The sequence below is a fragment of the Tiliqua scincoides genome, chromosome 2 (assembly GCF_035046505.1).
Source record: "Tiliqua scincoides isolate rTilSci1 chromosome 2, rTilSci1.hap2, whole genome shotgun sequence".
NCBI classification, from domain to species: Eukaryota; Metazoa; Chordata; class Lepidosauria; order Squamata; family Scincidae; genus Tiliqua; species Tiliqua scincoides.
Genome location: NC_089822.1, coordinates 192,437,759 through 192,464,030, shown reverse-complemented (window position 1 = coordinate 192,464,030; position 26,272 = coordinate 192,437,759). Strand labels below are relative to the sequence as shown.

General features: G+C 43.8%; 1 protein-coding gene across 1 annotated transcript in view; it reads left to right on the top strand.

Moving 5' to 3' along the window:
• Window positions 1–24,653, top strand: part of FLT4 (fms related receptor tyrosine kinase 4) — a 76,239-nt gene extending 51,586 nt beyond the window's left edge. The window contains exons 14-29 of the mRNA XM_066613406.1: window positions 302–433; window positions 829–935; window positions 1,698–1,833; window positions 2,438–2,542; window positions 7,041–7,154; window positions 7,767–7,855; window positions 8,983–9,142; window positions 10,341–10,435; window positions 11,345–11,467; window positions 12,753–12,864; window positions 13,897–13,996; window positions 14,299–14,404; window positions 16,386–16,525; window positions 18,565–18,685; window positions 20,175–20,260; window positions 23,772–24,653. Of these exons, the coding sequence (XP_066469503.1) occupies window positions 302–433; window positions 829–935; window positions 1,698–1,833; window positions 2,438–2,542; window positions 7,041–7,154; window positions 7,767–7,855; window positions 8,983–9,142; window positions 10,341–10,435; window positions 11,345–11,467; window positions 12,753–12,864; window positions 13,897–13,996; window positions 14,299–14,404; window positions 16,386–16,525; window positions 18,565–18,685; window positions 20,175–20,260; window positions 23,772–23,991 (1,946 nt within the window). The 3' untranslated portion in view covers window positions 23,992–24,653. The remainder of the gene's footprint in view (window positions 1–301; window positions 434–828; window positions 936–1,697; window positions 1,834–2,437; window positions 2,543–7,040; window positions 7,155–7,766; window positions 7,856–8,982; window positions 9,143–10,340; window positions 10,436–11,344; window positions 11,468–12,752; window positions 12,865–13,896; window positions 13,997–14,298; window positions 14,405–16,385; window positions 16,526–18,564; window positions 18,686–20,174; window positions 20,261–23,771) is intronic.
• Window positions 24,654–26,272: the final 1,619 nt, after the last annotated feature.

The window sequence follows — 26,272 nt, the reverse complement described above, 5'->3', positions numbered from 1 at the left end:
CCTTTGACACTGGCTTGCTGCCTTCCATTCTGAGTTGTTGCTTGTGGGAGCTGTTTGCCTCTCAGAACATGACTTCATTGCTGATAGATGAGACATAGCGTCCTGAGCGTGCCATGACAGCCATGTGATGAGTGATGGTAAAAGGAACCAATGTCACTTTGATGTTACTGTGGTCTAATTTTTGTTCAGACTTCTGCTTTTTAGAGAGAAAACTTTAATGTAGGCCCAAGGCATGAGAATCCAGCCCTCCTCAGGCACTGCTACTTCAAATCTGAAAGCCTGTTCCCTTCTGCTGTTTCAGGGATTGACCTGGCAGATTCCAATCAGAGGCTGAGTATTCAGAGGGTGAGAGAAGAGGATGCTGGCCTTTACCTGTGTAGTGTCTGCAATGCCAAAGGTTGTGTGAATTCCTCCGCAAGTGTCTCTGTAGAAGGTACTATTACTAACTTCACTCCCTTAGTCTTGAGGGGAAAATGTTTTGGGAAAGAAAGCAGAAGGAAAACCAAGAAACAGGAATCCCATGCATAGGAGACATTGCAAAGTTTTAAACTCTTAAGCCGCACAAATATTGCTCTCCTATACTTGGCCCAACCTGAAGGAAATCTTGTATATTCCCATCAGTGTTTCCTCTCTCTCTCTCTCTCTCTCTCTCTCTCTCTCTCTCTCTCTCTCTCTCTCTCTCTCTCTCTCTCTCTGCCCTTGGTTTGGCTTTTTACATATTTTGAACTATCTCCTGCTGCTAATTATACTATGGCTATAATATTACTATATAATTTATGGTAGTAATGCTATTACTGCTAATTCTATCTATATATGCCTGACCTATAGGCTCAGATGATAGGACCAATGTGGAGATTGTGATCTTAATTGGAACTGGTGTCATTGCCATTTTCTTCTGGATTCTCCTAATTCTCATCTTCTGTAACATTAAGAGGGTAAGTCTCCTGTTCTTCCTGCCTTGTTAGAGAGCTGGGCTTGGTAGTTAGCAGATAGAGCTGTCTGCAAGAGAAGATCACACAGAAGAACCATAGCTTCCACCTCTGCATCCCACACATACATCCAATGTGCTGCGTATTTTCTCAAGGCAGAGAAACATCTGGTTTTCAGGAGAACTAAAAAGGACTATCCGCAACAATCAACAGCATTTTTATGCTGATCTGTTTTAATTGTTACTTAATTATTGTGGTTTTTTTTTTACAGTTATCTCTGCCACCTTGAGAAAATGACATTTTTTAAAACAAATGGTACAAATGTATACAATACATTTGTGTTATACAGTACAATGCAATTACTATAGAAGGAAAATGATTAAGGGGTCTTCTAGCTAAACAGATACCTTGTCTTTTGCACTCAACAGCACAGCGTATAATGCTGATGTTCTTCATCTCAGTTGAAGGACAAACTCTCTAGTGAATGAAATTCCTTGTGTAGGTACTAACCTAGAAAGAATGGGGGGAAATTGCAATTTATCCTAGCTCAATGATAAAACCTCTCTTCCAAAGATACACTCAGTGTTTCTGGGATGGGCTTTCTAGTATTAGTGCTGATGTGTCAAACCATCCACTTTCCCCCTTTGCTCTGCCAGGATATAAAAACCAAAGCACGGTGTAAAGATCAGAACACAACCACAGTGCCCATTATTACCCATTGCAAGGTAAGAGAGGCTTATTGGCATCTTTATTTTATTTATCCTGCAGCCTGCTCATGCTGATATCAAGACTGGCTACCTTTCTATTATCATGGACCCAGGTGAAGTTCCTCTGGAAGAGCAATGTGAATACTTGCCTTATGACTCTAGTAAATGGGAATTCCCTCGGGAGCGACTTCGGCTAGGTAAGGTGAAGCAGACCTAGTGTTTTTTTCTTATACCAATTTCTAATGGTTGGTTTCCTTTGCAAAATACAACTGTAGATGCAATTGTTCATTCAGTCATAGAATCTGTGTGCTTGTCACAACAAAGCATCCACCAGCATCATGGTCCAGACCAGCCTAAACACAGCCTCTGTACAGCTGCCAAAAAGCTGAAAAGCATTAAATGTGTGTGCGGGGGGAGGCAACTGATGAAGTCATAATCTCTGTCCAGTCTAGACTAAGAAGTTGCCCTCACCTTTCCCACGCGCTCTGCTCAAGGGCAACGAATGGTACCTCACTACAGTGACCTGTTTCCTTCCTCTGCTTTGTCGATGCTGGGTCTGTCTCACTTCCTCCCTTGCCTTTTTCTCTGAAAATGCAGCCACCTGGAGATGGTGAAACCTTCATTCCTTCCTCTTCCTGTTTCACACCTTTTCTTCTCTTCTATCCCGGTTTCCTGTTTTGTTTTTCGTCCCATTCAGTTACCAGTTGGTGGGGGTCTTCAAATAGTTCTACCAAATGTATTCTTCCCAGGACAAATCAGCTCTGCTTTTACCTTACTCTTTTTTTTTTGTTCTATTTTCAGGTAAAGTCCTGGGCCATGGAGCTTTTGGGAAAGTAATGGAAGCCTCTGCATTTGGAATTAATAAGAGTAACAGCTGTGAGACCGTGGCAGTTAAAATGCTCAAAGGTAGGCAAGATGAATGGCTTCTGCAAACATTAGAGTATTGGTTATCTGTCTGGAAACATCCATCTGGTTAATATCCTCTGGAAGACAACTTTCCCATATTTTAAATATTCATCATCTCCTGAATACCCACTTGCACTTTCACCAGCAAGATCCACAAGGCTGATCTTCCTTCACTGAAGCAAATTGTGATTAACTATTTCCCTTTTGAATTCTTAGTTCCTTGGTCTCTGACTCTGCTCATCTTATTAATCCCCATCCCTATTAATAGAGCCAGAGGCTTAACACACTGCCCTGGCACCTGGGATAGCAATGTCATGTGACATTATGATGTCACGTCATTGTTCTCCCTGGAGGGGGGAACGCTCACTGTGGTTGCTTTGCATCCCCTGTACCTTTTCCTGTGAAGGCTCTTTTGAAGGCAGAGGTGCGAAGCCACCAATGCCTCCTCTGTAACTTAGGCCAGGGCTTTTCAAACTGGGGTGTCACGATGCCCCAGCCTGTGGGCCCTGGCCTCTGCCCACTTAAGGGGTGGGGGCAGCCAGGAGGCAGGGAGGAAGCAGCAGCGCGATCCCCAGGATCGCATCGCTCAGGGGGCTGCAGGGGCTTGGGTGCACTTAGCAGAGCCTCCTGCAGCCTTCCAGGGGTACAGGGAGCCCTGCACAAGCATCCGCAGGGCTCCCCAATGCTTTAGAAGTGAAAGTGGAGCAATCGTACTCCACTTCCGCTAAACTCGAAGTGGAGCACAATCACTCCACTTTCACTTTTGCAGCTTCAGGGAGCCCTGCAGACAGTTGTACTGGGCTGCCCACACCCCTGCAAGGCTGCAGGAGGCTCTGGTAAGTGCACCCAAGCCCCTGCAGCCCCCTGAGCGGCGCGATCCTGAGGATCATGCCGCTGCCTCCCCCCACCCCTGCAAGGACATATAGCAGTTTTCAAACTCCCAATGAGTTTGAAAACTGCTGAATTAGGCTGAGCCAGGGAGCAGTCAAATGCTCTCCTTTTGGCATAGTACCCAGGGCAGGCTCCACCCTAATTACACCTCTGGATAGAGCTATCAACTAATTGATGGGGTAGGAAGCATCTTATAGCTGGATAATTAGCTTATAGTTAATGTACTGAACTGATTAAAATAAGTACTATGGCATCTCAAGGTGATATTTTGATAATGTTTATTGAAGATGCATTCATGTTACTCGTAACACAGACTTGGCCTATCAATCTGGTCATGGTAAGATGCAGGACAGGGTCAAGTCCTGGAACATCAGCATTAGCAGACTGCGCCAAGTTAGGATCAGAGGAAGCCACAAGCTGGGATCAAAAGTGATCTTTGAGAAGAACAGCCTAGAACACACACACTCCAATGACTAATTATAGATGACCATTTTCCAAGTGGTAACTTACAAACAAGCAATCACATATCATGGTGTCATCCTGCCAAGTGATAAGATCAAATTTAACACTTCCACAGAACTGTGTCAAATTTTAAGCAGGATGATATGGATGGCAGCAGTGCTCAAATTAGGAGTGGCAGAAGGAGCCCCTCCTAGCCACGGTGATTTGATTAAAAACTAAGGGAAGTCAGAAGGATTGACGATTCACTTAAGGGTCTCTCCTATATTTCCTCCCATAATTCAAGCACTGGTTGATTGCCTTTCCACATCATTACCTGACACTGTAGTTAGTTGTCCCTAAACAAAGGATCATCTATATTCACCCAATTATATCCTACCATCCTTTTGCAGGGGCTTTTGGGAAGCTTCAGCCAGTGAAAGTAAGGTAGTTGTTGCTGTGCCTTCATTTACTAAACCCTACCCCATTACCTTGGAATGAAATCTGCCGATTGTCTGCTAATTTCTCTTAATTACTTCCTGAACCAAGAGATTACACAGGTTGCTTGGAATTATCAGAACTGAGGAGTCTTTCACTTTTGAATAAATTTTGTTGGCCCATTTTAAAACGAATTAGTCTTTTCATTTTTAATCTGGTGGATTAATCTGTTAGCAGAACCCATTTTAAATCTCAAATCATCAGATGGCTCTCTGAGGACAGCACTTTGCAGAGGGCAGTAGCTGGAGCAGAACCTGATGGAAAGGCCTTTCCTTTCTGGTGCCATCTTGACACATTTTGTGTGCTGTTATTATTCAAGACTGAACAGACATGGTGGAACAAGAAGGCTGTTGTGTGTTATATAAAGGACTGGTTGAAGAAGCCAGTATGAAATGTAAATGGAACTATTTAGTCAGCCATTTAAGAAAAGAATGGATAAGCAAGGAATCCAGTGAGCCAAGATGAGGTGTGAGTGACTCCTTGAGACCTAATGCTGAAACATGAGGATAGCAAAGGAGAACTGAGCCAGCATAACCATCCAGAGCCCAGGAAAGGGGCAGAAGCCTCAGTACTACTGAGACAAATTAATGCCAATGAAAAGAGAAGGACTTTAATATTTTGCTAAGATAGAAAAACTCCTAAGGCAGTCGCACTGATTGCTGCTTAGGGCTGAAAGTATACTGGGACACTGACAGTTGGGGCAGAACTCATTTTATAGAACTCCTTGAGGCTTGTAAAATTAATAGCAGGTTTTCCTAACCAAAGTAGCATTTTAAATTGCAGCATTTAAATCTCTATCTGTTGGGATTCTTGTAAAATTAATGAGCATGAATTTGGGTAGGGAGAAGATAGAAAAAGACTATTTCTGTGGTTATTTCAAAGGCTTTGGGGTTAGTAATGAATGTTGAAGTACAAGCAGATAAGTCTCTCATTAGTTCCAGTGGGAGAGATTTAGGGCCAAATCCTATCCAATTTTCCAGTACTGGTGTAGCCATTCCAATGGGGTGTGTGCTCTATCCTGTAGTGGGGAGGCAGTCACAGAGGCCTCGTCAAGGTATGGGAACATTTATTCCCTTACCTTGGGGTTGCATTGCAGCTTCACTGGTACTGGAAAGTTGGATAGGATTGGGCCCTTAAGCATGTGTTAAACTCTCCCACTGAAATCAACAGGAAGCATTTTGGCTTTATGCTCTACTTTTGTTTGGTGCCCTGTTAGGCAACAATTAGACTTTAAAAGCAAATATTAACTAAAACAAAATTATTCTTGCCTAACACTTTAGTTATATGCATTATTGACCAAAAAAAAGCATTTTTTGCATATGGGATTAACCCATTATAATAATCTCATTTGTGAGTAGTACTGACTATGAAAATCTTGTGTATCCTAAGCAAGTCTGTTTTAAAATGTAAATTCAGTTATCTGATTTTTATACAATGCATTGCTAGTGCTGTCTGTTAAGAAACAGCAAAGAATAGAAAAAACAGTAAAGAGTAGATAAATGAAATAGCAAAATGTTGCAGAGACTGATTGCTGGAAGAGCGAAATTTAGCCAGATGCTGATGATGATAATAAGAAAGCAGATGTGACACTGATGGAATAACAATAGAACAGTCAGTGCAGTAGCCAGCTCCTGTGCTGCTCATATTCTCCAGGAGTCAGTGTTTCTGCAGCAGCTGTTTCAGGTACCTCTGAGTATTCAGCGCACTGTTTATCAAAATTAGCCTCTGGAGCTGAACACCAACAGTAAGCTCTGACTTCATCTGTTTCCGAATCAGAAAAAAATCTGAATCCCTTGAAATTCTAACTGTTCAGAAATGTTTATGCTCAAAATTCCAAATAGCCAAGGGGCTGTTTGAATGAAACCTTGCAAATAAACTACTTGGTGCTCTTGTTACACATCCAGAGCGACTGAACATTCACACATTAGCTTTGGAATAGGGCTTTCAAGTAATCCTGAGATATTTCAAGGGTTAATACTTCTCACTCAGATCAGACCAAATCGGCCTCAAGACAGGACATGTATTTCAAGTAGGTGAATGTGATCCAGCTCCTCTTTATACAAATTCTATACAGCTGAAGTCTTGTTGGACTCTCCTCAACTAATATTATATATGCTAATGATTGTGTACCTCTCATAATTGTTTACTCTTGTTCAAAAGCAATGCAGAATTGACCCTCGTGTTCCTGTTGACAATTTTCTGTAAAACATAAGCTACATTCATAATGATTCCCTCTGCTAATTTGCAGCAAAAGCACAGCATATCTTAATGCAGCAGCCCCATCAGACAGGGCAAATGGGTGTATGATGGTGGCGGTCTTGTTGTATGATGTTTCTAGAGGTCAGTATTGAAGGACAAATATTGTTCTGGCATGACGGCCATGTGAATAAACAAGCCAATAATATGCTAATTGTCTGGAGAAGCTTTCAGTGTTGTGCAGGTGCACAGGCCACCTCCTGTCTTAGATGACAGGATGCATAGAAGAGAACAGAAGAAGTAATTTGATTAAGCTCCCACTGTGCAGTGTGTAGTCTGCAGTAAAAATGCATGCTTTTTGTACTTTTAATATAAAAGAAAGCTTGAATGATTTGGGGGAAGAATAGGAATATGGGCATGGGAAGTTGGATGTAGCAACTAAGAGGCAACTGTAACATTGTTTTCATGTTTTCAGAGGGAGCCACTGCAAGTGAGCATAAGGCACTGATGTCAGAACTGAAGATCCTCATCCACATAGGAAACCATCTCAATGTGGTCAACCTGCTGGGTGCCTGCACAAAACCAAATGGTAAATATTCCTGACTACCTTGAATGGCTAACAAGAGATCTCAGAAAATTACTATAAGACTGTGTGTCTGACAGGCAGCCCAATCCTGAGCTGCCTGATTCACGGGACTGCAGCGGTGCTGAAAATGGGCTGCCACTGCATCCAACATGCCCAGGCAGCCACTGCCACCTCCTCGGGAGAAGGGGACTTTCATCCCCTTCCCCCAGGTAAAGCAAGTAGTCCCGCAATGGGGCTACTCGATTCTACGATGACCCAAAGGGTCCTGCCTCGCTCCCTCCCCCCAGCATGCCTCCTCCCCGCCCTCCCTCCACCTCTCCCTGCCAGCAAACATACCTTACGGCACATTTGTGACAGTACACGTTGGTGGTAAGCTGGTGCGCACTCTTTAGGATTGGGCCGTAAGTCCTGGTCTCTCTACCACATTTCCTCCTTACACATGGTACGTGTGTGTGTGTGTGTGTGTGTGTGTGTGTGTGTGTGTGAGAGAGAGAGAGAGAGAGAGAGAGAGAGAGAGAGAGGAAGGATTACAGTGTGAAAAGTCAGTGAAAAATTAATTCTTAAAATCTTAGATCTGCCTGTAGAACCACACTTCCTGCTTCTTCTCTTCTGCAGGTCCCTTGATGGTTATTGTTGAATTCTGTAAATATGGAAATTTGTCCAATTATCTCCGGACCAAGCGTGAAGGATTCAGTCCTTACAGGGTATGTGACTGATATTTTCTCTGTAACATTTTCATGGTTGTACTGGATGGACAAATGAGAATATTTGTATCTCAGATTTAGTATGGATCAGACCGGAGAGTATGACCCAAGGAAGTTTACACACTCCTGCACATTTTAGTTCTGCTGTATACTATAACTTGATGTGTGAACAATGATGCTGGCAGCATAAGTTGCATCTTAAAACATGGGTCATGCCACACAGCTGTGAAGCAAGCACTTTACATTGAAGAAGTGGCAGTTTGAAGAGGGTGCTGAATACTTCTGCCCACTGCTTTCCCCTTCAAAGTGCCTACTCATCCAGCCGTACTTCTCCTGACCAGGCTTAATGCAGTCTTGCAGTCTGATCAGGAGAAAAACGGTTGGGCAGGGGTTGCAGAGTCAAAAGCAAGAAAAGATGTTGGGACCTGTGCCCTGACCTCCAAGTCTCACCCTGAGGATGAGGAATGTCTGAGACAGGAGGAGCAGTCCCTATCCCAGGCCTTTAAACCTTGTGGAAGCCTTGGCCTGGGTCTGCCAATCAGGGGACAGCCAAGGCAAGGAGTCCAGAACTGGAAACCCCAAAGCCAGCACTAACTGAGTCAGAACACCTTCCAGAACCAGCTCCTCCACCACCCAGAACCTCTCCTGAGCCTGTGCATCAGCACCAGCAACAGGGCCAGAAGGACTGCAAGATTCCAGGTCACTTTAACCAGTGCTTGCGAGGCAGGCAGGCAGGGCCTAAAATTGATTGTCTGGAGGTACTGGATCTCATTTCTCTTCCGCTCATTGCTGGAGCACATTGCTTACTCGGAGTTCTCCAGGGTTCTGCAACTCCATCTCATGGACTTCTGCTTGGAAGACAGACCAAGACAAAGTGCACCCTGTTGTCCCCTCACTGCACTTTCACTTTGAATTGCCCGCTCCCCCCTTAAAACAATACTACAGAAATGCAGAGTAACACTCTGGTCTTCCACCTTCACATCTAGTTGGTCCCTTCATTTTCTTCTGATAAATGGAAGTTAGTCTGTGTTGCTTAACCTGAGCTGAGAAGGAATATTCGGAATGCCTGAATCATTGCAGTAATCGGGGTAACTCATGGTAATCCTTGGATCTGGCTTGCTCCCTAGGAGAAGTCTCCTAGACTACGCATCCAGGTTCGATCCATTGTGGAAGCTGTCAGAGCAGACAGGAGGAGTCGGTCTTGTACTGGCGATAGTGCAATTCTTACCAGATTTCTGATGAACAAGAACCAGGCAACACCACCACCACCACCTCTCATACAAGAAGGTAAAGTATGAGTCTTTATATGACATTAAAGGTGGACAGAACCTTAAGCAACCAAAATATACTGCTTTGAATACAAGACATTCACAATGTTGTTTACATAGTAAACTAAATGGTTACCTGCCCCCAGAAGGCTCACAATCTAAAGAAGAGATGCAAAACAGACACCAGCAAACAACCACTGGAAAAGATGGTATGAATAGGGACATTTGCTCTTCCCCTGCTAAATACAAGAGGAACACCACTCTGAAAAGCAAATAATGCTGTAAACAGACCCTTCAGACATCGTTGCCAGTTACTTCAGGTTGTACTTCCGTTGAGAATGTCCAAGCACTGGAAGAGCTGTGTTGAGAAATGTTGCTCTATGGATTTTCCTAGAGGCAGGCAATAAGTTCCCCTATCTGTCCAGTTTTGATATATAATTTTTTCATCAGAAAACAGGTGCAGAAATTCCAAAAAGCAATTTCTACTAAGCTCCGTTTTATTCCCTCCTTTAATAAGACCTGTTTGTTGTGTCTGATAACTCTTGGCAGGTGTCAAGCACCACCTTTCCCATTTATGTGGAGACAGTGTCTAGTGCTGAAAGAGCTGACTACTTAAATGAAGTCATGCCATGTTTACAGTAAAACAAATAATACATTTTAGTTTCTTTTATGACTATACAGTAGTATGCAGATGCTCAAGTCCCACTGAGCTAAATTGAATTAAGTATGTATCACTGTGACCTGGACTGAAGTAATGATCTCAGTCAATCCACAGTGGCTACCATCCTATGCAAACGTATCTGAGAGTAAGCTCCACTGAACGCAGTGATACTTACTTCTGAGTAAACTTGTATAGGATTGCACTGTTAGGGCCCAATTCTATCCAACTTTCCAGCACTGGTGCAGCTGTATCAAAGGGGTATGTTCTGCATCCTGTGGTTGGGAGAGCAGTCACAGGGTCCCTTTCAAGTTAAGGGATCTTTTTTTTCCCCTCTTACCTTGGGGCTGCACTGTGGCTGCATCAGTGCCAGAAAGTTGGATAGGACTGGGCCCTTGATCTATTCCCCTTTTTGCACTAAAGATGCCATAAGTCTACGATTTACCTGGAACTTTCTCAAGAAAAGAGCATTAGTATAGCCTGTGGCCCAGAGAAATTTCCCTTTCTTCCTTTTCTCTGACTACCAAAGTATAACTTCCTTTCTCTCACTTTTGTACAGTGGATGATTTGTGGCAAAGCCCTTTAACAATGGAAGACCTGATCTGCTACAGCTTCCAGGTGGCCCGTGGTATGGAGTTTCTAGCTTCCAGAAAGGTGAACAATGTCTTTCTCCTGGCATACACTTTTTATCTATAGGCTTTTATAGAACATCTGTTAACTCAGTAACTTCACAAAGAAGAGTTCTGCTGGTTCAGGCAAAGGGCCATCTAGTTTAGCAACCAGTTACCATCCAGATGCTTCTGAGAATCCCACAGAATATAAAATCAACAGTCCTCTCCTGCAGTTCAACCTCAGCCCCAGCATCTGGTTTTCTATGGCAAACTGCTTTTGAGTCTGGAGGATCAATTTTGCTCTTATGGGGCCAATGGCCAGAAGACTATAGATTTCTTTAATCTCCTTTTAACACTGTCTAAGCCAGTGGCTATCACACTTTATGTGCCAGTAAAATCCATAGATTAATTATGTGTGATTTTGTATGTCCTGAATTGACTGCCATGTTAATCAATTTCCTTCAATGTTCACAAGTCATACTGACAGGAGAGGGGGGGACAATTTTTTCCCATGCTCTTCTTACCATGCAAGTAACTACATAGAGCTACTCATGCCCTGCTTGCAGGATACCTTAGAAAACAGAATTTGGACTAGATATACCTTTGGCTTGTCTTAAGTTATTAAAGAAAATGTAATGCAGCCTTGCAGATAAATGGGGTGTGTGTGGAGAAAGGCAGGCTGCTTGCAGCAGGATGGTTTGTAAGCAGTGGGTTCTGACAAGCTACTCACCAAGGAGGAATTACTGCTTGACCTGAGCAAGTGGATAATTGGGAAGCTGACTTCACACTCCACAGGAAATGAGTACTGAAGACCTTCAGAGTACCAGTGCCCTACTTTAATTACTCTCTTTGAGAGGAAAGGGTCAAAGAGATGTCTGCACTTCTTTAGCTTTTTGGATTTCCTCCTCTGTCCCTTAACTTTTTTAAATTTTTTCCTCTTATTTTCCTTTAGTGCATCCACAGAGACTTGGCAGCTCGGAACATCTTGCTATCAGAAAACAATGTGGTGAAGATCTGTGATTTTGGCCTTGCCCGCGACATCTATAAGGACCCTGATTATGTCCGGAAGGGCAGCGTAAGTTCTGCATTGTGCATATGGCGCACTAGGTTAGGAATTGGTTTTTCACATTTATAGTCTGTCAACAGGCTTAGTGTCATATATTTACTTGTGATCATTGGCCATTGCAAAACCAAGGAAAAGTATATGTTTATTAGCATGCTTATATACCATCCTTCCACAGAGCTTAAGGCAGTGTATGTGATGACTCCCCCTCCTTTTATCCTTACAACAACTCTATGAGGTACATTTGATTGAAAGATTGTGACTAGCTCAAGGTCACCTAGGAAATTTAATGGTCAAGCAGAGATCTGAACCCTAATCTTTCTTATCTAAGTCCAGCATTCTAACTACTACACCACACTGGCTCTTATAGCTGATATTTACAGGAATTAAGCAGAGGAATAAAATGGTTAAGAAACTTTTGGTCCAATCCAAAGAGGGCCTTGCACTTCTAGAACTAGTGTTATGGCAGCATAGGGTCCTTTACGGCTGCTGCAAAACACAACATGCCATTCAGCACAGCTTGGACAGGAGCTCCAGTGCCAGTAGGTCAGCACAGGGTAGGTGGGAGGGAGGGAGGCAGGGAGGGAGAGGAATGGAGTAGAGAATGGGGCTAGGAAGGGGACAATAGCAGCAGCAGCAGCAGCAACAGCAGCAGCAATATCCCATCTCCCTTCCTGGCCTTGATCCACCATCCTGGGTCCACTAAATCACTAGTGCCAGCTAAATCACTAGTGTAGGTCCAAGTAGATGCATTCAGGCAGTTGAGGTTTATCCCTGGGTAAAGGAACAAATGTTCTCTTACCCAAGGAGACCTCTGGGACTGCCCCTTCCCACAGGATGCAGCACAGGATGCAACACATGCAGCCAGTGGTGTGGCTGATTGGTGGGGTGGGTGCGTTGATAGGATTGGGTTGTTTATATGATGCACTTCCTTGGCACTGAGGAAATTGTTTTATATGCATTCTGTTTGGTACAAGAGGTGCACATTAAGCAGTTGCTTTTCACACTGACTTCTGTGGCATATGGTTGCTGAATTTCAGCTTTCTGTTTGTTATGGCATTTAACATTTTTGATAACTCCCTTGAGTTAGGAGTGAATGAAGCCCAAGTATCTAAGCAGATAGAATACCAGGCGGCAGATATCTGTGGTGTTCCTAAAAAGATACTTCTTACATATCTGATTTCTTGTCTGTCTGTATAAGCCAAAATAAAATGTATGAACTTTTTTCTGAGTCTTTTCTCTTTATTTGCTTTTAACTTTATTCTGGACTGTAATACACATTTCCTTCTATCCACAGGCCCGGCTTCCTCTAAAGTGGATGGCTCCAGAAAGCATATTTGACAAAGTCTACACCACCCAGAGTGATGTCTGGTCATTTGGAGTTCTCCTGTGGGAGATATTCTCCCTAGGTGAGCATAAAGCAGTTGGACTCTTCACTGGACTTACTAATGCAGAGTTTGAAGACTTTCAGAACCCAATCCTTCCAAATTTCCAGCACTGATGCAGCCACAATGCAGCCCTGAGATAAGGGAACAAATGGTCCCTTATCTTGAGGAGGCCTCATAGATTGCCCCCCACACACACTGAAGGATGCGGTGAACGCCCCATTGGCATGGGTTCATTAGCTCTGAATAGGATTGGGCCCTCAGTGTCCTCCTGGTTGTCTCCTATCTCTGCATTAACAAAAAACCCCAGCATTGGGATCCATACTTTTATAAGAAGGCAGGTTGCATCAAGGACTCCTACATCTGGTTCTTTTCCACCAGTCTCCATTTTTATCACCTAAAGCCCCAGTTGTGAATTCCTTCTACTTGTTACTTTCATAGGCATGACCTGGAGCCCTTCAGTCTCTTGCATTATAAAGCCTGCTCTTAAATCTTGGCAGCTCAGCCAGCATTGCATCACTCATGCCCCAAGAGTGACCTCTTGTCTCAAACTAAGTTGCTAGATTTGGTCCTGCAGAATTTCTTCACTAGAAAGTCAGTCTTTTCTAGTTGTGCATACCAGTAGTTTTATAAAGGCCTGAACCAAACTTGACTAATCACTGAATATCATGTTGGATTCCAGTCCTTGTGGCTCTGACCCTTTCCAAGTAGGCTGCTGTATTTAGATTCTTTAAGTTCTTGTGACCAGCCTTCCCTGTCTGCATGGCTATGTGACTGTAATACAAGCTCTGCACAGCTTTTTTCTCAGCATTCATCACTGAACACTCCAGAGCTGCTCCTGCATAGCCATTCTCCTCAAAAATTAGAGGGAACATTGCTTGTGATGCTAGAATAATGACTGAGAGGATCCATTTCATTAATATGAAGAAAACAATGTCTTCATGAGCTCTCTCAAAGTGTTCGTTGTGAAAGGGCAGATGGAACAATTTTTGCAGATGCTTTCTCCCTTACCCCATTATACATACCTGCCTGACAATCTATGGAATATCTTTCCAGGAGCCTCTCCATATCCAGGAGTCCAGATTAATGAGGAATTTTGCCAGAGACTGAAAGATGGCACCAGGATGAGAGCTCCAGAATACGCTACTGCAGAAATGTGAGTCAAAGCTATTGAAAACATAGTTGACTATAAACATAGTACAGTATAGGCCAACAAAATATAGATCCAGAAGACATTCCAGAGGTTTGAGGGTTTCTCTTGATGTCTGCTTCTTTTAATGCACTGTAGGCATGAGGGTCAAATAGCTTCTGTAGCAACACTGCATGTGCCCAACTATAACTTTTGCCTTATGGACTTCGTCTTTGCAGGGGGGTTTCAAATGTTGTCCCAGCAGCTCTGTAATTGATAGCTATAGGATGAAGCAATTGATTAGGTTTATAAAAAGTTTGTCTCTGCAGCTATCGTATAATGCTGAGCTGTTGGCATGGTGATCCCAAAGAGAGACCAACATTCTCTGACTTGGTGGAGATCCTGGGAGACCTTCTTCAAGAGAATGTCCAGCATGTAAGTTCTCATGCATTGTCCCAGCACAGAAGCTAGTTGAGACTGACAGCCATATTTGAAGAGTTATGTCTTTATTGATCTGAGTAGCAGATATAGGACTATCTGCAGTTTGTACTGGTACAATGAGACACATTTCTGCTAATTTCATTGGAGCATGCTTAACCACGTTGGCTTGGCCTTGTGTGAACTGCACGTGTATGGTTTATACAGTACATGTGATGCCTTTCAAAGGTAATCATAACCAACGAGTTCCAGTCCCAATGCAGTTTGATTTGCACCTCCTGTTTCCAACTGAACATTGTTATTTGCTGGTGAGTAATACCGAGCAAATAAGGATTACCCACCAAGTTGTGGAGGAAGCATCTTCCATCATTTCTGTCTTTCTGTGTCTCTTCAAATATTGGCTTTCAAATGTGAACCAGAAGCGAGAATTGTTGGTAACCAATGTAATTGTGTGTCATCATCAGTTTGGGAGGAACCAAAAGACTTCCATTCCACCACCACCTCCTATTTCAAGATAGAATCTACGCTTCAGCCCCCTAACAGACCAACCTGCACAGTGCAGGCCACTGTGTGCTGCAAGAAGGAGAGGAGGTCAATGGCAGAAATATATCAAATTGTTCAAAAAGGTTCATGCACTTACTTGAGTCAAGGCACATATTTCCAGAGAAAACAAGAAATCCCCCTGAATTACTGCTAATTGATTTGGGGAGAGAGGAAACCCAGCGTCCAGCATATTAATCAGTCAGATCGTAAATATGAACAAAACATATTCATGAGTCATTCCAAGGGAAAATGAATTCTGCTATGCCCAACATGAAGTCACTAGTTGTGGACATTCCTAATGCCCCATGGTGAGGAGGGGGGACAAGTCCAACAATGGGGGTATCAGAAAAGAAATTGCAGGATATCCATGACCTGTCACGTATCTGTCTTGAAGCTTGTGAGGTGTTTTGTTCCACGTTCCCGAAAGATTATTGCAGAGCTTCCACAGTTTAAAAATTTAAAAACCGTCTTCACATCTAACATTGTGAGTATCTGGTTGTAACTGTAGCTTACAAGGTCAAAAAAGAGGCCTCCCTGCCCATGGGTCACCTAGGAAATGAAACCTAGGAAATGAATCCTGTGAGCCCTCAAGATTTAGAGAATGTTGTGTAACAATGTACAGCGAAGATTCAATGTTATTGTTTGCTGTTTGTCTTGCACTTGTATTCTTTTCTGCCATTTTAACATTTCAGTTGTCCTTCCTGAAATAAGTTAAACATCTGTGTTTGACTCTAATCAGGCCCCATACAGTGAATGCTGTCAGTTTGACAAAGTCTTGAAACGGTTTCCAGAATTGTTTACATTTTTTAAAAGTGTCTCCTTGAAGGGCACGAATATATGATTTACATGCATCAGGAGAAGCACTGTTTGTTCAGTAGATGGTCCACTGAACCCGGGAGACAAAAAGCAAAAAGTTCTTCAGCACCCAAAGAAGAGCAGCTTTGCATTTGGTCCATTATATTTAAGCAGCTTTCTCTTCAGTTTCTCCCACCTGTCCCATCCCTCTTTTACCTTAATGGTGCCTGTAGAAGAGCTCTGGAGCTCAAAACCAGGAATTGGCCCAGTCAAACACATGTTTCTGCATTTGTGTCTATGTATGCTTCTTGTATTCTGGGACCAAGACAGTGCAGGTGGCACAAATGTACTAAACTGCATGAAGCAGATAAAGTCTGCAATAGTCAAATGGGATGAATGACAGTAGAGGGCGTCTCTTGCACATCTGATCTCAGTTCATCAGGTCATGGAAAGCTTAGAATATTGCATTACTTTTCATGCTTAAAAGATCTGCACACAGCCATCTTTTAGCAATTCTACATACTTTTGACAGTTGTTTCTCCAAGGTAAAGGGGAAAATGGAAAAATTTTATTTACTCCCACTGTTGCTGATTTCTACTTGTAAAGCCTCCTTCTTCATAAAAATGTGTGTGCGTTGCAGGAGGGAAAGGATTATATCCCGCTAAATGACTCGCAGAGCTCTGAAGATGATGGCTTCTCACAGGTAGCTTCCTCCATCCAGCAGAACTCTGATGAAGAGGAATTTGACATGAGGATACACTGTCACAATATAGCAGCAAGGTAAGTCCTTGCTGATTATGGAGGAAGAGAGACTGCCTAGCAGGGAACCAGTTAAGTATCTAACAGTGCCTTTTAGATGGGTTGTATTTCTGTCCTCCATCATTAAAGGTTTCAGCAGCTCCCACAGTATGACTATGAAGAACAATATCTTCTGCCACATCTGATTGTCACATCCAGCATTTTGGCCATCACTGTTTTCCTATTCTATTTCTATGGAACCACTCTCTCTTCCAAATTTTAGTTATGTCTTTCCAAACACCTGGATAGTGTCAACATGACCTACGTCCTGTAGGACAATGAAGATTTCTTTGCTGGACTGGTGACAGTGGGTGCCCCAGATGCTGTGAAACTCAAGGAAATTGTACAATCTTTGCCTGCACGTTGGCGTCCTAAAGTGATAGGAGCTTTCAGGATAGCATAGGACAGATGTGTGTACTATTCTTTTAACTTTTTTAAAGAAGTGAAAGCAATCTCAGGAGACTGAGATCAGGAATGGAATGATAGCAGAGGGCTGGGGTGCTTAACCCTTTCCTCACAATCTGTTTTCTACTCCACTCAAGCTGCTTTTCCCCTTGTGGGCAAGGAAAGAATTAAGCACACCTCCCCACCCAATGCCACTGTTCTGCTCATGATTACAACTTCCCTACAGTTGCTTTCAATTTTATAAATTTACGTTAGGAGATGTTACATGCTTCTGAATATCTAGCAGAGCAACAATTATGATCAGGGGACTGGAAACTTGCATCCTAAGGCAAGGAGTAACAGTAACAGTAATGTTGCTTCTGTGCTGCAAAATGTGATGTTATAACTGGCCTTACTCAGTTTTGCTTAACATAAAAACATAAGAACAGCCCCACTGGATCAGGCCATAGGCCCATCTAGTCCAGCTTCCTGTATCTCACAGCAGCCCACCAAATGCCCCAGGGAGCACACCAGATAACAAGAGACCTCATCCTGGTGCCCTCCCCTACATCTGGCATTCTGACGTAACCCATTTCTAAAATCAGGAGGTTGCGCATACACATCATGGCTTGTACCCCATAATGGATTTTTCCTCCAGAAACTTGTCCAATCCCCTTTTAAAGGCGTCTAGGCTGGACACCAGCACCACATCCTGTGGCAAGGAGTTCCACAGACCGACCACACGCTGAGTAAAGAAATATTTTCTTTTGTCTGTCCTAACCCGCCCAACACTCAATTTTAGTGGATGTCCCCTGGTTCTGGTATTATGTGAGAGTGTAAAGAGCATCTCCCTATCCACTCTGTCCATTCCCTGCATAATTTTGTATGTCTCAATCATGTCCCCCCTCAAGCGTCTCTTTTCTAGGCTGAAGAGGCCCAAACGCCGTAGCCTTTCCTCATAAGGAAGGTGCCCCAGCCCCGTAATCATCTTAGTCGCTCTCTTTTGCACCTTTTCCATTTCCACTATGTCTTTTTTGAGATGTGGCGACCAGAACTGGACACAATACTCCAGGTGTGGCCTTACCATCGATTTGTACAACGGCATTATAATATTAGCCGTTTTGTTCTCAATACCCTTCCTAATGATCCCAAGCATTGAATTGGCTTTCTTCACTGCCGCCGCACATTGGGTCGACACTTTCATCGACCTGTCCACCACCACCCCAAGATCTCTCTCCTGATCTGTCACAGACAGCTCAGAACCCATCAGCCTATATCTAAAGTTTTGATTTTTTGCCCCAATGTGCATGACTTTACACTTACTGACATTGAAGCGCATCTGCCATTTTGCTGCCCATTCTGCCAGTCTGGAGAGATCCTTCTGGAGCTCCTCACAATCACTTCTGGTCTTTACCACTCGGAAAAGTTTGGTGTCGTCTGCAAACTTAGCCACTTCACTGCTCAACCCTGTCTCCAAGTCATTTATGAAGAGGTTGAAAAGCACCGGTCCCAGGACAGATCCTTGGGACAGATCCTTGGGGCTTACAGGAAGAAGACAAAGCCTAGGCTGCTTTTTTAAGCATATGTCCAAATTGCTTCTTTCTTAATTTACTGCTTTTATTTTCTCTCCCTCCCAGATATTATAACTGTGTATCTTTCCCTGGCTGTTTGACTGGCGGGAATCAGATAAGGTGTCCATCGCGAATAAAGACATTTGAAGAATTTCCAATGACACAAACCATGTATAAAGCACATCCAGTGAGTATATCAAAACTATAGGATGGCAGAAAACATCTCTGTTACCACTGTTTATGAGCTTGTCCAGGTGATCAAACAATGCATGCCCAACTGCATTTCCTTCCATTGTAAAATATACCAGTTGCTAACAGCATGATATGCAGTCTACAAGTGGAGATCCTCCTAAAATACAGTGGTGTCTGTAAAATAACAGGTAAAATACAGGCCTGTTTGGTTGGTACAGCCACTTGTGCAGGCCGGTTTGGTTTGTGGCAGTTGTGCAGAAATAACAACACCTGCTGGAAAGAAATAACATTCTCCCATAAACAATACATTGTGTATATGTTTGCTAGGCAAACACAACATCCTTACAACCTTACCATGCTGCTCATGTGGTTTCTTGAAATGCAGAAGTGTGGGACTTCTGCATTTTATTTAAAGGAACCTGGTTTTATTTAAAGGAATCTCATGAATGAAGAAGTTTGAAACTGGAAGCCCACACTACCATGTTTGAAATCACTGTCCAAGGAGCAAGACAAGGAGGTGTACGATCCACATTCCACTCCCTTTTTGTGGGTGGAAAGCAGATCAATGCAGCTCACATCTACAGCGGGCCGGGCTAGAGGAAGACAGGAGCAGGCTCTGGGTGAAGACATTTCTCTGCCTTCTCCAGAATCCACTGCTGATGCAATCTGCATCATCTCACCTCATGGATGGGCCTCCTTAACCCAAACCAAACTTTATCATATTAATGGGTATGCGTGGTAAAAGCGGTGGAATGAATAATTGTGGGGAAGAATAAGGAAGACGGAGCAGTGCTTAACCCCTCCTTTGCCCACTGTTCTTCCTTGGAGTGCCCTCCCAGACTTTGGTTCTGCTGTTGGGCTTACTACTGGATTTAAATTTGAAGTTCGACAAGGGAGCAAAATTTAAAGTAGGCATTGGAGGGAAGAATCAATGAGCAAGCAAAAGGGTGAACATAGCACCCTGCCCACGAAATTTGCCTCAAAGTTGTTCCAGGAATGTCCCACAAACATCCCCCTCACTTGTGCTTTAGGCCAGGGGTCTCCAAACCCCGACCTGGGGGCCAGATGCGGCCCACAAAGAATCTCTATCTGGCCCACGGCCAGTCTCTGATCCCCTGAGAGCCTCTGGCCCAGTTGACCAAACACAACCAGAGTTGTGCTTGTGGGGTGGGGGAATGGGGGTCCATTTAAGTGTGTGTGCTTTATTTCTTGGGCTGTGTTGGTGCTTGGAGAAATCCTGGACATTTGAGCCTGTTCATTCATTTCAGTCATTCATCTAAGTTCCATCACTAATGTATTTATTTACATTTTATATTTCATTTTTTTCCCAGCCCTCGACACCATGCCAGATATTTGATGCAGCCCTTTGGCCAAAAAGTTTAGGGACCCGTGCTTTAGGCTGTCAGTCCATAAGGAGAACGTTGAAGAAGGCATGATTGATAAAGCTGGCATTTGTATCACTTCTTGCTTCTATTTCCTCACAGGACAATCAGACAGACAGCGGGATGGTTTTGGCGTCTGAGGAGTTTGAGAGGATAGAAAATAGACACAGAAAAGAAGGCACATTCAGGTACTTAATGCTCATATCCGTGTCTCACAGCCCACAGTAACATACAATACTCTGCAGTGCTCTCTGCAGCAAATCTCACTGCAGACTCCTGTAAGTGTGCTGGGAACACAGAAATGCAAGCACATTTATCCTCCTGTAACCTGCTGCTGGCGGCAGCATTCCTGAAGGCATCCATAACAGAGAGGGTTGATTGAGCTTAATGGCTTTTGAGTGAAGTCAGTTGGATCCATGCAAGGAAGCAAAAAGAGGGAGCTTCCTATGTGGCAATGAAATACAACAGGAAATTAAGGGTATTTCCACATAATCGAGCAGCAAATGCACAGTTCTGTCAATAGTATTTTGTCTTGGAAATACCACAAGTTCTCGGTGCTCAAACTGCAATATAGTGGGGGAAAATGTTATTTTTTTTCCAACTAGCAGGCTCATTGGCATTGAAAAGGCTATGTGGAAATGAACATAACATCATGAATGATAACCCTCCCCAGCCCAACATGCTCTTTGTGACTATATTTTAAAGTGTTATTTTCTTCTTATAGGACAAAGTTAACCTAAGTTCCATTGAATTCAGTGGCAGAATTAATGTATCTCTAAAGCACAGCACCACTCATGCTGCTCTTTGAAATCAAATGAAGAAGTGACAAATAACTTTCACCTGAATGCATTTCTTCCATTTCATGAAATTTTTCTTCATTTAAAAAGGAATATGTGCCCTTACTTTTCAATACTACACCCCTCTTTTTTGTAAAACACTACTAAACAGGCTGTCTTCCATCTCTACTACATGATTATGGATACTCAGTTGTACTGCTACCTGGTCAGTTATTTGCACAAATGATATACGTAGTAAGCCTGCAAAAAAAGTATAACACTTTCTTTGAAGTAAGTGTCATTGAACTGAATGGGACTTTGTTCTGAATAGACATCCACAGGATTACAACTGTGAGGAGACAAGACCACCTGGGGTCTTTTTTTATCATCTGAATAAGCTCAAAGATGCCTTTATAGTTTTTAAGGCAGTGGGACATTTAGCCTGCAGCAGTATCAAAAAAAGCATGGCTCTGTAATTTGAATAGACCTTAAACTGCACAGCAAAGGTCTATCTTGCTTCCTTTCTCTGCCCCACCATCTTAAATAAAGTCAGGTACAGTGAAGTCATTGGTTTCAACATTAAATGTATACTGCATTGGGGGGGGGGGAGTCCTACAGGTCTTCTCTGGGTAAGCAAACATTTGTTCCCTTGCCCAGGAGTAAGCCTCCACTGCTCAAATGGTTCTACTCAGGCCTGCACCAGTGATTTTGCTGGTGTAAGTCTGAATGGACCCAGGAAGGCAGATTGAGGCCAGAAAGGGCATAAAATATCAGCAGTGCTGCTGCAGCAAATACCACCCTCTTCCTGGCCTTGACACACACCCCTCCCCACCCTGGCCTCTGCCCTATTGCTCCTACAATCCGCCCCGGGGCTGATTTACCAGCCCCAGAACTTCTTCAGATGTGCTACTGGCCACTTGCAGCAGCAGTCTGGCTATGCAAATGGTGGGTCACTTTTTTCGACTGTCATAAAGCATGCTGCATTGCTGGAACACAAGTTCCAGTGGCACAGCAGGCCCATAGCACTGGGCCCTTTGTTAGAACATAAGAAGAGCCCTGCTAGATCAGGCCAAAGACCCATCCAGTCCAACTTCCTGTATCTCACAGTGGCCCACCAAATGCTTCAGGGAGCATACAAGACAACAAACACAACCTGCATCCTGGTGCCCTCCCCTGCATCTGGCAATCAGAGGCAGCCTGCCTCTAAAACCAAGAGTTTGCACATACCTACTAAGACTTGTAACCTGTAATTAACTTTTCCTCCAGAAATTTGTCCAATCCCCTCTTAAAGGCATCTAGGCATCACTACTTCCTGTGGCAAAGAGTTCCACAGACTAATTACACACTGGGTAAAGAAATATTTTCTTCTGTCTGTCCTGTCTCTCCCAGCACTCAACTTTAGTGGATGTCCCCTGGTTCTGGTGTTATGGGAGAGGGAAAAGAGCGTCTCTCTATCCACTCCATCCATCCCCTGCATAATTTTGTATGTCTCAGTCATTTCCCCCCTCAGGCGCCTCTTTTCTAGACTGAAAAGCCCCAAATGCTGTAGCCTTTCCTCGTAAGGGAGGGGCCCGGCCCAGTAATCATTTTGGTTGCTCTCTTTTGCACCTTTTCCATCTCCACTATATCCTTTTTGAGATGTGGTGACCAGAACTGGACACAATACTCCAGGTGTGGCCTTACCACTCATTTGTACAACGGCATTACAGTATCAGCCGTCTTATTCTCAATGCCTTTTCTAATGATCCCAAGCATGGAATTAGCCTTCTTCACTGCCGCCGCACATTGGGTCGACACTTTCATTGACCTGTCCACCACCATCCCAAGATCTCTCTCCTGATTTGTCACAGACAGCTCAGAACCCATTAGCCCAGTGGTTCTCACACATTTAGCACTGGGACCCACTTTTTAGAATGAGAATTTGTCAGGACCCACCGGAAGTGATGTCATGACCAGAAGTGACATCATCAAGCAGGAAAAGTTTTCATAATCCTAGGCTGCAATCCTGCCCACACTTACCCAGGAATAAGTCCCATTTACTCTCATTGTTAAAAGAATATTCACAGTAGCTTGTTAAAAGTACAGGTCTGTAACATTTCCCCAAATGCAGTCACATACCATGGTAGCATCAAGTCTAATACATTAAAAATAAAATATTGAAATGAATGGGGACCCACCTGAAATTGGCTCATGACCCACCTAGTGGGTCTCCACAGTTTGAGAAACACTGCATTAGCCTATATGTGACATTTTGATTCTTTGCCCCAATGTGCATGACTTTACACTTACTTACATTGAAATACATCTGCCATTTTGCTGCCCAGTCTCCTGGTTTGGAGAGATCCTTTTGGAGCTCTTTACAATCTCTTCTGGTCTTCACCACTTGGAAAAGCTTGGTGTCATCTGCAAACTTGGACACCTTGCTGCTTGTCTCCATGTCATTCATGAAGAGGTTGAAAAGCATTGGTCCCAAGACAGGTCCTTGAGCACTCCACTTTCCACCTCTTTCCATTGTGAAAATTACTCATTGACACGCACTCTCTGCTTCCTGGACCTCAACCAGTTCCTAATCTCGGAGAGTACCTGCCCTCTATGCCGGATCCCAACCCCTGTCCCTGGGGTGAACGGAGCAGCTGGAAGCCGCTCCGTTCTCCTCGGACCTGCACTACCTGCAGAAGTGGCGCAGGTCTGAGGAGACCCATTGGGGCGCGCAGCCCTTACCCATGGGTAAGGGGAAGAGCTTCCCCTTGCCCATGGCTGAGCCGCTGCAGCCAACAAACCTGTGTTGGATGCAGCGAAAGCCTCCTGGTTTGCCTGCTCCAGCACAGGTTAGGATTGTGCCCTAAGTTGCTTAAGATGCCTTTGCTGTTTTGGATCTTCCTTGCTCAGAACTGACTCCAGGGCTCTCTCTTTTCCCTAACAGCAGTAAAGGATCCAGTCGAAATGCAGAATCAGTAATGGAGCAGCCCAATCTGAGGGGCAGATGTCGGCCATCGTATCAGTCCCAGCTCAGAGGCCAGACTTTTTACAACAGTGAATATGGGGAACTGTCAGAACAGTCAGACGAAGGAAGCTGCACCCCACCCACTGAGGGAGCCAGTCCCTCCCTTCTTCACGCTTCATTCTTTTCAGACCAGTATTAAAGGGGAACAGGTTGTGGAGACCCCACACTGAGAGACCACCTAACCCCTTTGTGCGGCATTGCACCTGTTCAGTGGAGCACATATCTCCTTAATCCTGGAAGAAGCCACAGCAGGGGACCTCCGTGCAACAGATGGAGAACCACTTGGATCTTAAGCTGGGTGCCAAGCATTTCAGCGCGGGATACACTTCTCGCATTTGGCATGAACACATCCTTGATCTGATGCTGTATTTTTGTTTCATTAGATCTTGGATGCAGTTCTCTGGATGGAACAGAATGGCTCAGCCACCAGATGGATGTCTGTGTGAAGAGCTGCAGCCACCACTCTGTTTGCAGCCTCCATTCAAATAGTTTGCAGTAATAAGCTTTATTTCAGGTCAGATAAAAATAGATGTGTCTAAGCTCAGTTTTTTTTTTCCTGATATGCAGCTTTGTTTGCTTCTCTTGGTTCAACACAACTCGCCAAGGAGGAAAATAGAACCAAATGAATTAATTCTTGTAATGAAAAAGCAGCAGTATTTCCAGATTTGGATCTGTCCTATGAGAAATGGATATCTTCTATAGACACACCAGTACATGGCTATAAATTCTTCATTCTTGCTTGGTTTTACATGTGTCATGTATGCCAGACACAAAGGTATCCCAAACCTTTTAATAGCTACTCCACCACTCCTACAAAGTTATCCCAAATTACTCTTTCTGGGAGGGAGGGAGGGAGGGAGGGAAAAATGATTTTTGTTTTGTAAAATTAGGAAAAAGAGGTAATCATCACCAGGTGGTCACATGCTATTAGGGAAAGCTATCCAAGACATATATTTTCCCCTCAGTCTACCAATATGTTTTATACTTCCAGAGATACCTTGACTGCAAATCATCCATACAAAGTGGTAATTTAACCTTAAAAGTGCCATGGTAGCAAATTGCATTTTAGGGTTAAATAGCCAGTTTGTAGTGGTGACTTTCAGTGGGAAAATATCATGGTGGTAAAGGGTAGGGTAACCAGATACAAACTGGGACAGAGTGCCTATACCTTTAATCGTTGTATAGAAAAAGGAATTTTGGCAGGTGCAGCTTTTTAAACCCTTCCACACTGAGCTGCACCTGCCAAAATTCCCTCTTCTATAAAGTGGTTAAAGTTATAGGCACTCTGTCCCAGCTTGTATCTGGTAACTGAAAGAGTTAAATATGCTGCAGTCTAAATCGAAATTGCAGCCCTGCATGTCTGCTACATAGGTGTAACATACAGCCTTGTCCTAACTAAAAGTTACAACAGCAGAACCATCATCTTTCTGACACTGTGTCGGGAGCCGGGGGGGGGGGGGCGGGAAGAATTAATTTACATTTAAAATTTGAATAAATTTACATAAATTAATATACTAGAGGTGGAACATATAAATGAATGAAGGCCTATAGAATAGCTCAATAGCTATTCTATAGCTCAATATTCTATATACTCAATAGCTCAAGGCCTATAGAATGCCTTGAGCAAAGCAAGGCTGGCCTTTTCTTTGCTGCTGCTACTGCATCACAGATGTGAAACAGCAAGCAGTGGAGGGAGCCCTCATCCCACAGCTAACACGGGAGGTCAAACAGTCACCCTCACACTGAGAGTAGTTGCGTCAGGCCAGTGCAGGCTCCAGCAAGTTTCCGGAGGGGCAGAGGCTCATTGGAGACTGAGGTCTCCCTGAGGGCCGCATTGGGAGTCCTTGAGGGCCGCAAGTGGCCCCTGGGCCAGGGTTTGGGCACCCCTGCCTTAGAGAATTGGGAAATAATAGTATCCTCTATGATTCTGCTACAATGAACAGAAGCTTGGCCTTGTGGAACTGCATTACATTTCTATTTTACTTAAGGAAAGAAATACACTTTGCCTTTCAGAGGAGCTGATGAAACTCCAGTTACTGAGGCTGTAATTCTACCCACACTCACCTGGGATTAAACCCCATGGGTCATAAAGGGACTCCTTCTGAGTAGACATGCATAGGATTGGGCTGTGAGTGTTTCACCTCTGCCTATCTTCTAATCCAGGGGTTCCTAAAGTATGCATCACACCTTAGGGTGTCTTGACACACTCAGAGGGGCACTATAGGATGTCCCAGTGGCTCCCTCCTACCTGTTCCCCTGGGTGCCGCCATCTTTAATCTCATGAAATCTCAATAGATTTGGGCACTACCATTTTGGACGGTGGCACCCAGTTGAGGCAGGAAGAAGCAGCTATGGGGGTGTCATGACCCAGGTAAGTTTGGGAACCACTGTCCTAATCTCTCCTGAGAATCTGCAGTCTC